The sequence below is a fragment of the Aptenodytes patagonicus genome, chromosome 19 (assembly GCF_965638725.1).
Source record: "Aptenodytes patagonicus chromosome 19, bAptPat1.pri.cur, whole genome shotgun sequence".
Lineage (NCBI taxonomy): Eukaryota > Metazoa > Chordata > Aves > Sphenisciformes > Spheniscidae > Aptenodytes > Aptenodytes patagonicus.
In genome coordinates this window covers 6,360,116-6,371,373 of record NC_134967.1, presented here as the reverse complement: position 1 = coordinate 6,371,373, position 11,258 = coordinate 6,360,116, and the positions used below count along the sequence as shown (strand labels likewise).

Here is an 11,258-nt window from a genome sequence, read left to right as displayed (position 1 = left end):
CTGCATGGTGAGATTTGGAGGTACATGAGATTATTCCCGTCTTGGAATTTTAGAAGTTCAAACTATTCTAGTTTGTCCATAGACTTACTTATTTTTAAAAATTCTTCAAGTATTTTATATGCACTCAATCTTTCTCAGATTCTTGTAGGCCCTTTCCCATAGGGGAACCCTTACTTGCCTGTAATCCCTGAGGAATCTAGTGACTTTTTCCTTAAAGCCTTTTATTAAGCCCTAGTTTTGAGTTCCATGGGGGGTTTTCTGGTGTTTTTTTTTTCCTCCATGTACACAAGCAATCTGCCTACTGTTGATAGGACTTGGTATCTGAGTGCTACTATCTCATGGACATGTTTCGTCTTTCCAGAATTCAAACGCTTGTATAGAATATCTAGGATAAGCATCTATAGTCAAAAATGATACATGTATATTAAAAAAAGCAGAACAGGGTCTTATTTCTGACCCATAGCATGGCTCAACTCACTGCTCTGAAGCTCTCCTCTCCTACTACAACCAGAGTACCTGCATCCAGGCTGGTTTTTGGCAGCAGCCTGTGGCACACGTGGTCCCCATGGCAATGCCAAGCAGCATTTGGGAGAGGTTAATTTGCATTGGTGAAAATCCAGCCAAGGAGTGTGCTAGATGTGAAATTTTATGGGATAATCACTGTGTTCTCTCCCCGTTTTATTTACTTGCATAATGTGGCCACGTAAAGGAATCTGGCAATATCAAGCCTGGTAACACTTAAGGATGCCATACATGAAAGTTGAATTCTCAAGATGGTATGTGAAGTTTGTGTGCTAACTGCTTTTATTAAATGAACATTTAATTTGTATTAATGTATCCTTAACAAGAATATCAATGCTTCATCATCACTTGCTGTAGTGATTTGGGAGTTTTCAGTTTAAATGTATGTAGCAGAATTTTAACCTTACCTTGTATATGAACATCATAGGAGTTTGCACTTTCAGTTTCTACTGAATAATAATCCGATTTATTGAATTGGTAAACTCTGCTACTGTTTGTGAAAGAGAATTGGGGAAGAAAAAATCTGGTTAAATAGTGCTGAGGGAATGACTGAGTCATGAGGCGTAAAGCCACTTAAATGGCATTGAGTGTGATACTACAGCGGGAAGAGATTGGGGTATTTCCTGCATGCAGGTACTGAGTGTGAAGGTAGTTGAAGTTCAGCTGGTATGGCTTACTTGCTCTGTCAGCTTTGCTCCCTTTTGGAAAGAACGGCTTTAAGGTATACTTCTTTTTCCATGGTGGTTGTTTTCCAAAATGCTTGGAAAGTAGGAGAAATAGAAAAATAGTTACTGTTCTGCCTCGCTTTTGTCTCCCCTTCCACTCTTAAACAGTCTTACAGAAATTTAAGAAAGAAATGAAAAGCAGCAGTTCTGGATAAAACATGCCACAATATTGCTGTTCAGTCCTCCCAAATACTGCAGGCTAATTGGATTCCAAATGCACTTCTGTTCCAATCAAAAATTTCCTTTGCATTTAGATGTAAATTGACTGTAGATCTGCTTTGTCTGGGAGGTCTGCTATGTTTTTTTAACTAACATAAACAAAACATCTTTGATTGCTGTAGGATGTCTTGTTTACTTGGGCCTTTGCATAAGAGTTGCTCAAGTCTCTTAGAACTGGAAGACCTAAAATTTAGGTCAATAAGATCAAATTAGTAAAATTCTAATAGTGAGCCTGGAGAGTTAAACCCACTAATTCCTAGTGTGATCGCTTTTTTTCTCTACTCTACATGCTTGTGTTAGGTGAGGGCAGGACTGCAATGCCAGTGTGCTACTCAGCCTCCTCCACTGCTGTCCTGTTGTTGCCGGCTTGCACAGATGGGTGGGGAAGCCTTCTGGGGGGTTGGATTCCAGAGTGGGGAAGCCTTCTGGGGGGTTGGATTCCAGAGTTAACATGCTTCTGTGGAACAAAACAGGCATCAAAAGTAGCTGGTACGCGAATATTGCATCCTCCGCTTTCAGAGCGCACCTCCGCTGGAAGCTTTTATTTTCATGGGAGCAAATGGTAGGGGTAATACAAGTCTCTATTTTGGAGTCAGGAGCTTACTTTTCTTCAATGGCAATGCAGGGAGTCTGATATTAAGAGTCGGAAATGGAGACTGCAAATGCTTCTCATCTGTAGCTTTTGCTAGCTCCTGAGGGCAATAGTAAGATGACTGATGATTTGTGATTCTGTACTCTCCCTGAGAAGAGAAACGTATTAACAACATTGGTTTTTATGCAGCAATAAAAGTCACGGGTCTACCGTTATCGTGAGACCAAGGGGGGAGAATCTGCCTGTACTTTGCCTTTTAAGGAGCAAGCCTATGTGGGCTATATTTCATTTTACCTACGGCTCTCATCCGTAAAGGTTTTCAGGCGTTACCTCTGTATCGCTTTAATACTCCTCTTTACAATAACAAGGATCATCTCTTCTAGTTCTCCTGGCATTCGAGGCCTGTGCTTTAATACTACGTAGAGAGGTATGTACCTGGCTGGAGGCACTCTGTTTTAAGGCTATGAATAGAAATCTTTTCATAACGCTGTTCAGCCTGCTGTCTTTCTGCCTATGAATATTTTAGTTGTGAACTGCAAAAAATAGGTTTGTGGGGTGTGGGAAGAAGGATGGGGGCGTGGAGCACATGCTGGGAATTTCCCAGCAACTGACATATGTTCTGGTCGCCAGTGGTTTAGCATCACTTCTCCAAGAGTTTGCCGCTATCAAGATTTTTGCTGGGACGGTAGGGCTGCATTATGGTAGCTGTAGGTTTTTACTCACATTTTTCTACTGTTTTGTTCTTGCTGCTGGCAGTCACTATTAGCCATTGCTTGGGACTGAAATGCAAAGAACATCAATATCCCTTCGGTGAAAAATGCTGCAAGGACTGTGCCCCTGGTAAGTAACTTTCACTGGATGTTGGTTATACTTGCTCGATGTAATATTTATCAGTTAATAACCCACAGGTGGTAGAAAACAGCTTGATGGAAATATTCAAAGGTAGGAAGCATAACATGGAGAAAAAGCATTTGATGAGGACAGTTTCATATCAGGCTAGACTGGCAAAGATTATTTCTATAACATACTAAATTTAGGAATCCTCTTTGAAAGAGCTACGTGTTCTTCAACTTCTTTTGTGTGGCTCAGCTTCCTTAATGTGTCAGTCTGGTGCGTTTTCATTGTGGGAGTATTAGCTGAGAAAAGATGGTAGCATTTATGTTACTGTCCTTTACCTATCACATAAAGAAGCTCAGAAATCTTGCATAATAATGGAAAACTGTAGGTAATTAATTCTGTTGCTAAAGATGTTTTTCAAGCTTTCTTTTGTAGCAAGGTTTATACTACTTGGTGTGGTTTTTTTTAAGAAAAAAGATACGCTTGATTCATGGACTGAGATTAGCAAAGCGTAACTTGATAGGAAATGTGTTTGTTTCCTCCTTTCTTATTGTAGAAACTGAATGAGTCTGAATTCTGGGATTTGCATGCATATGTGTGTATTTTTCCACAATCTGAATATCTCTGAAGGCAATGCAGTATTGAGAAGCACAAATGCAAAATATCAAACCTCAAATACTTTAATAGTTGGGATTTCATTATAGAAATGACTTAGTGATGAAGAGTAACAACAATTAACAGGTAATGTTGCTGTTCAAGGAGCAATCCCCTTAACAGAAAAGAGATTATTTTTAGTACAGTCAACATTGACTGTACTAAAAGAAGGGTACATCTGCGCACCTAGAGGGAGCATAGATTGTGTCTGTAAATGCAGTTGCAGCTTAGTCTTGCGTATGATTTTATATGCGTCTTTCGGAACAGTTACTTCCTCTTTTCATAATTAAGTCTACTACACAAAATGGATATGGTATGAACTGTTGCAATAGTATTATCTTCAGAGATGCTAATTGGAATAAATTCAACCTTTAATCTAAGACTTGAGGGAGTTTATTGCATTATTCTCAAAACTATTTAAATCTGACTGTTTCTGATCTCAATTTAAAGAAAGGCATGCTTATATGCAGATACAGATAATCCTTTATCTCTGAAGTTTTTTGTTCCTCCTTATGCTGGAAGACTTCTGTCAGGTTTTTTGCATTGTTAGCAAATCTGCTGCTGTTGGGGGAGCATTTCTTCATAGTCTCTTCCTGATTGCGTAGATGGTAAAAATGTAGAAGTGTATTGCATATATCGTGGTCACCACAAATCTCCTTTATTTTGCCACTGATAGCACTCAATAAAATACAGAGAAAATTAGAGTGAGCAAGAGACTTGGTGCTCATTGTTCACGTACAGAATGGGAAAATGGAGAACCAAAATGAAAGACACAGTCTGAGAATAAGGACGTATTTAAGCTCAACTGTAAAACCCCTAGTCATTCAAGCTGTCTATAGTTCCTGCAGCCTGTGCTGTATGGAGAGAAGCTAGTGAGATAGAAGGAACGTGTCTGACTCCTTTTCCGAAATCCACTGTTAACTTGCTGTTTCAGTTTGGGCAAGTCGCTTTCCTCACAAACCTTGTCATCCTAGCGCATCAATCTGAACTTCTGTGTAAGTACTGTGTATCATACAGGTTGGAATTTGTGGGTGCAAGCATTCAGAGCCTGTTCCTGAATGCAATCTGTGATACACACATACTGTTGGGAATAGTAACAAATGCCTGCCTTACATCTTGCGCTGTGTCTCGCTGTTTTTGAAATGGAGCTAGTAACATCTTTGATGTTGGGTGCCAGAACAGATGCATATCAAAATACAACACATTCTTTCATGCCTCATGGGCTTTCAGAATGCCAACAGCAAGATGCTACAAACATTTATTCTTGACTGCATCACTAATGAATTTTCTGCAAACCTGAGCAGTCCATTACCGTCTCTTGTACCTGGTTGGGATTACTTTGCATTGAATTGCTTGATTTATCTCATAAGGGAAGACAGGATCTGTCATAAAGCCATTGTATTACATATTGCTATGCCAAAAACCTGCGCTTTTTTCCTGACAGACATTGGCTGCAAACTGTGATGTCTAAACCATATGAAAAGGTGGTCTGGAGAAGTGATATTTGGAATCCACTGGGAGAATCATTTGGGGCATTGCCTCAACTCTCAGCAAGTCATCAGGCCCCTACTAGCCCATTTTAGCTGCTTAATTTACAGCGATGCTATGGGTCAAAACTTCTAGGGATTCTGGCATGTCTAAATCTGCTGAATGTCTTCAGCCAGAGTTGTAAGTGGAACTGTCACTTTCTGGGCACTCTTTCATTCTAATGCATGAAAATGAAGAGGGTTTCCTTCTGATAACCATCACTTCCTCCTTCTACGTGGTCTTTGTTTTAGGTGAAAGAATGAGAAGCCGCTGCACAGCAGCAACAGACACAGTCTGTGCCCCCTGTCAAGATGAATACTTTAGTAGTGAGCACAACCACAACTTCTGCAAGAGTTGTACAATCTGCAACACAAGTAAGTCAGCTGTATAGTGGTCATTTCTTGATACAAATTTGGGAAGCAATCAGTCTTCACATGCTTTCTTATCTTTGCGCACACCTCAAAGGCCTGTTGCTTGAGACGACTAAGACCAAAGACTGGGTTGTTACTTCAATAGCTGATATCTCCTGGTTGGTAGTGATGGTAGAGCCTTCAAAGGGAAGCAGGCTTGCACTGCCTGAAAACTGGTGTCTTCAGAATTGTTAATAAGCTCTGTTCTCTGCAGTTGTTTCTACACACAACAGATAGGGAAAAAAAAAATAATTACTCAGTGCCTTTCTTATTTATTGTCTCTCACTTGCCCTTTATTCTATTGTTGCTAGGGAAGGGGAGCGTGGAAGTGAAGAAGTGCGAGAAGACCTCTGACAGGATTTGCATGTGTGTTGCAGGTTACATGCCAGATGTCAGCTATACGCTGGGAAGCGGTAAGTTAGTGCTGTGTCAGACTCTCCAAACTCTTGCCTCCACCTCAGATGAGATGGTTGTTATTTCTAGTGTAAAAGCTGTTGTCATTTGTCTCGTCGGTATCTCCACGCAAGTGTTATAGCAGGGTAGTTGTGCAAACTGTTGCTCTGTGATTCCTGAGCTGTCAGAAATCTTAATGCTCTCCTTGTTGATATCCATAATTAGCCAGTAGAGAAAACGGGAAACCTTGCCAGTTGCAGAATAAAATGAACCACTGAGCATGCTGTGTTACTTCTGACCCAATAACTATGGTTTTTAGAGGCTAGGTGGGTTTGGTTGGGTCTATTCTATAAGCTAGACTACTAGTATAAGCTATTAGTGTAACTACTGTGTAGCTGTCATACAGTTATGTTGCTAACTGAACTCAAATTCTGCCTCTTTCTTTTTTTCCAGTATGCTCACCATGTCCTGAAGGGTCTTATTCCAAAGGGGGAAATGAAAACTGTCAACCTTGGACCAAGTATGTATCACTGATCCAAACATGTTCAGGGCAACATTTTGGGTTTACTTCTGCAGCAATTGATGCCCAAATCATGGTGTGTAGAGTAAACCTGCAGTAGATGCAATGAAACCATGTTCTTTGTGACTCCTGGGAGCCTTGAGCAGTCTGTGTACTGATTTGAAGCATCTGTCTGCCTTCCCCCCTTTCTCTCTTCACCTGTGGCAACAACAGTATTCTCAGCCTTTTTTTTTTTTTAAAAGGTCTGGATGTTTTGTGTCTGTAGCAAAGGTTTCCTTGCCAAATGCAGCCATGCTTTAAGGCTGTTACATGCACAGATGCTAAGAAAAACAGAATGTCAGGTTTTTTCCAGTAATGACTTTGATTAGCTTAGTTGTTCTTCACATATCTGTAGAATCTAGAAAAGGTGAAGCCTGAGTTTGTACTGATAAAACAAGGATTGTAATGTTCACTCACTTGTTCCATAGCGATCACTTACAAAGTCATTACTGCAACTGTTTGGAAAACTACACTAATTTATTTTACATCTCCAGCTGCAGCGTTCTTGGGAAAAATACTCTTCGGCAAGGGACAAAAACAGATGATGCTGTTTGCAGCAACCATGTCACACAGCCAGCTACCTCTCAGAATGCAACACCTGCTTTGAATCTTTCCACCACTGACGACAAGAATAATGTGTCGACTGCAATGTTCTCACCGTCCAGACCCAGTGTGATCACTTTCATTTGCCCAGATACGAACAGCCCCACAGAGACTAACTGGGGTAAGGAGAGGGAATGACCAAGTCTAGTCTCTCTCTTTACTAGAGCTGGTCAGGAATTTTCACCTGAAACTGATTTCATTGGAAATGAAATCACACTCTTTCTCAGAAGCCATATCTGTATTTTACACAGTCTTTCAGTGAGATTCAGTCACAGGATTCCAGACTTCTTGCTAGTCTGCTTGGCAGCTGGGACTTTTAGGCTTTAGGGTTCAGGGGTACTTCTGGAGTTCTAGGTTCCTTCTTTTGAAGCTGGAAAGCCATGGAAACTCCAGCTAGAACCATGAATCTTTTTTAGTGTATTCTTCTTGTGTTTTTCTTTCAGGGTCTTTATCACTTATCCTTATTTGTCTGGTATTGCTCGTTGTGAGTGGAATGTCCATCCTCCTGTTGGTTATCCAAGCAGCCAAAAAAGAGACCAAGAAGAGGCCTTTTAGAAACAACCATCGGCGTGAGTTTCTTTTTATGGGTAAAAATGTATAGGAAAGAGAATAATCAGGGCCCCCTATTTGAACTTTTGATAATTGTTTCAATCATAATGAAGTCTACCTGGCTAAGTAGCACAGTGTCATCTGCCGTTAATACCAGTTGTTGATCCTCTATTTAGTCCTGATGCACTGGAGGTCATAGTGTCTTAAGTTTGCATTCTTATAGAGCACAGATTCCTCTGCTTGTTGCCATGCAGAAGGATTCTCTCTCTTTCTCTGATTTTAACTCCTCCTAGCTTTTTCCTCCCTTAGTCCCTGCAAAAATGATGTAATGATTTTGTGCAGGGAATTCTATTCAGTACAGAGAGGATCCAGAATCAACAGTCTTTAGAAGAGTATATTGTGAACTTTTTTGCCTACATAGAAGTGAACTGTTTTGAAGTGTCTCCTGCAAACACAGGAAAGGTTTGACTGAGAAGAGCTGAACTCTATATTCAGAATTAAGTGGCAGCCTGGCTCTTGAGTCAGCCCACAGCTGCCTCGTGTTCCATTCATAGAGTAATGGTAAAGTGTATTTTAAATGTTCCCAACACTTGGTGTTTCTTAGCACTGGCTGGAAAGACAAGCACCGACCCAAATGTCACTCACAGGTGCCTAGTCATCCACGAAAGTAGAAAAGTCCCTGGCTTCCCTTTCCTGCCCCTTCTACTCTGTATAGTATTTATTTTTTTTTATCTGTCTTTCAGAAGAAAGGAGCGTCCGAATTCCTATCCAGGAAGAACACATTGACTGCAATTCTAGTCTCATAAAAAACTGACTCTACATTACTGTTTCCTGCATTTCTGAGCTGATCGATTGTAACAAGTAACGTGACAGAGCACTCTGTGGCTATGTGTGGATGTGTGTAACTGTTTAATTGCACTTCAGTTCCTTCGGGTCTCGTTGAGCGGCCCCTTTGGCATTAGGGCCCATGGGAGTAGCTGTTCTTGGTGGAATCATGTGATTCTTTCTCTTAGGCAGATCCTGCGCACAGCATCCCTGTTGCCAGGACTGAGTTGATATAGTCCCCTGTGCATTTCTAGCCAATTCTGTATGTAGTGATGGGTAGTTTTCTTTGGACCAAAGAAAGTGTTTATGAAGCTGTAAGAGCGGGTCATTGAGCAGACAGCAAAACAGGGAAGTCAAAAGACCTGCTTATATTTTGTCTTACAATTCTGAGATGCTAAGCAGAGCATGTCTCTCTTTTCTCAGTGCAGGTATCTCCAGTGTTTCAGTCTAGTTCCCAAATGAACTCTCCTTGCTTTAGGGGAAGAATCTCCCTTGATGAACCTAGCCAGCTTCCTTCGTGCTTCCAATTTTTCAAGTTGTTTCTTCTTGGTCAAATTGAGTGGCATATGTCAGCTGTGCCTCCAGAGACAGTTGTCACTGCTGGTAACTCTCGTGCTGGCTGTGCACCAGAATAGCACCAGAATTCTGGTGCTAGCTGTTAAGTGACTGTTGGGAGATGGCTATTCAATGCCACTTCTCTCTTTTCTACATTTCTTCAAACATACCCATTGAGAAAATGTCATGTTAACATATTGAGCAGTATCCCTGTTGTCAGGCCAACAAATGGAATTACTCATAATCGTCAGGTAGCTCCAGATCTCTGAGTGTTTGGAAATCTCCATGGAGATCTTCATGCATGTGGAAAGTAGACTATGTGGATTGTCAGAAGGCAAAGGGAATGGTAATTTCTGATTAGAACATTATTAGTGGAAACTGTAGTTCAAAATAAGGGGAAAGGTGTAGAGTACCACTTGTCTGCACTGTAAACTTTAGTAGTTGCCATGTATAACTAACATTTTATCTGTAAGCCCTGTGCAGCCGACACGCTGTGTGCTTCCTCTTGGTGGACATCCTGTTGTGCTGAATACCCTGGTGTGTCTATCATCAGCAAGGCTGCTTCAGTCAAGCTTGGACATCTCCACACTAAAACTGTTTATCTTAAACCACTTCTGTGGGACTTGATTGCTTGCTGTGGGTGTAGGGAGAAACCCACGAGCAAGTTGGTTCCAGGCAGTGCTCTGGATTTGGGGAAAGTCTTTTTGTCTTAAGTTTAGGAGCATGTATGTGGACATTTAAAGTTTTTCTGCTGATGAATGATAATTTTTTGGTGGTTTAGAAAAGAGCAACTCCTTAGATGCTGTCTGTTGATAAGAGGCGAGACCTGAACTCTTAACGCAGCGCTGACTCTCAGGGCCTTCGAGGGTTGCATCTTTAGCAAAGACGTGCAAAGATCATGTAACAGTGGATAAGATGCCTGAACTATGCTCTGACCATTCATCCGGATGATCACCTTGCGCATACTGTCAATGGAACCTGCATTCAGAACTGAAGAAGTGTTCTTGATTTGGTCTCTGTGCAGTTAAAATACCTGGTTGTTTGCCTGTACACTGTATGAAATGAATTTTACTTCTGTAACATTTTACCACAAGTTAATCAGTCTGTAGTTTTGGAAAGCATTCAAATTTTAGGTAGCAAGTTCAAAACCTGAAGTGTCTGAGAGCAACCTGGAGTGTTACTGTCGATAGCTTTTGATATAATTTAAATACCTCAGTGTAAATATTCAAGAAGAAGTAAACTCGAAAGTTCTATAATTCAGAAGTGTTTTTCACTTCAAATATAACTCCTCAGTAGATAACTCACTAGATATAGGTATTTTATATACACAGTACCAAAGCATATGCCAAAATATGCAACAGGAAATGTATTCAAGAATACAACTGGTGTCTAGAAACATGTTTTTAAACATATGTTTTCTTATATGTTATACATATGGCGTCCTTAGCAGTGACTTCCTATTTTGAGGTGCATATACAATGTATATAAACATTTGTATTATATATGAAGTGTCACAGTGACTTTTTGAAATAAATTGTGGTAGCAGCTAGATGCGCATGTATGATGTGTGTGATTGGAGAGTGCAAATGAGCAAAAAGTTACTCCAGTTCGCACAGAAAGCAGGATCACCAAATGGTCAATCCTGTGGCTTAGCAGGCTTTGAGATCACATGCTGCCTTGCCCCTGGCTTTGTGTGCAACTTGAGAAAGCTGCGTGTAGTGTTTTTCTCTGTAAATCTGGCCTGGCAGCAGTTCTGACCTGAGAGTTGCTGGGACTTTGAGGATGATAAGGCTCAGCCCCATCAAAAACACAGAGTCCCTGTTGTGAATGTAGAGGTCTTTGGAAGTGTGCTGTGGTTTGAATGCTGTCATCTTGCAGTGAATTGGATGGCGAAGTGCGATGGATGAATCTGAGAAATGCATTCCAGGGAACACCCAACAAATTCTGAGAAACGATGCTTATCAAGTTTGTAGGCTGTACTTCAGAGGCAATAAAGCAAGTACCACGTTTCCATGTAACTGAGGAAGGTGCAGATAACTAATGAGATATCTGAGGTTGTGGGGCTGTATGGTGAAAACGCAGCCCACAGGAACAGATGAGCTGTTGGCTTGACAGAAGTGCTGCAGTGGCAGCAGAGCTCCTCTGTGGTGCGAGCTCTTCAGCTGTTTCCACGAATCTTGCTTGTTTTCTGCCCTCTGGCTCAGCTGCACAGGAAGATGCCCGCGTGCACTGTGTTCTTGTGCCTTCCTACAGCCTCCCGACCAGGAGTTTTTCCTGCAAACTAGGGC

The 11,258-nt window shown here is 41.2% G+C and overlaps 1 protein-coding gene across 1 annotated transcript; it reads left to right on the top strand.

The window, feature by feature from the left end:
* Positions 1 to 2,739: 2,739 nt before the first annotated feature.
* TNFRSF4 (TNF receptor superfamily member 4) lies at positions 2,740 to 10,472 on the top strand. The gene is made up of 7 exons (XM_076356255.1): positions 2,740 to 2,898; positions 5,328 to 5,450; positions 5,798 to 5,899; positions 6,333 to 6,399; positions 6,933 to 7,162; positions 7,485 to 7,610; positions 8,334 to 10,472. Exons 1-7 carry the CDS (start codon positions 2,757 to 2,759, stop codon positions 8,402 to 8,404), a joined length of 861 nt encoding a protein of 286 aa, XP_076212370.1. The 5' UTR covers positions 2,740 to 2,756; the 3' UTR covers positions 8,405 to 10,472.
* The last annotated feature ends 786 nt before the right edge of the window (positions 10,473 to 11,258 follow it).

Coding starts and splice junctions, on each gene's coding strand:
- TNFRSF4 (XM_076356255.1), top strand. CDS start 2,757: ATGGTAGCTGTAGGTTTTTACTCACATTTTTCTACTGTTTTGTTCTTG. Junction 2,899..5,327: donor CTGCAAGGACTGTGCCCCTG/GTAAGTAACTTT, acceptor TCTTTGTTTTAG/GTGAAAGAATGAGAAGCCGC. Junction 6,400..6,932: donor AACTGTCAACCTTGGACCAA/GTATGTATCACT, acceptor TTACATCTCCAG/CTGCAGCGTTCTTGGGAAAA.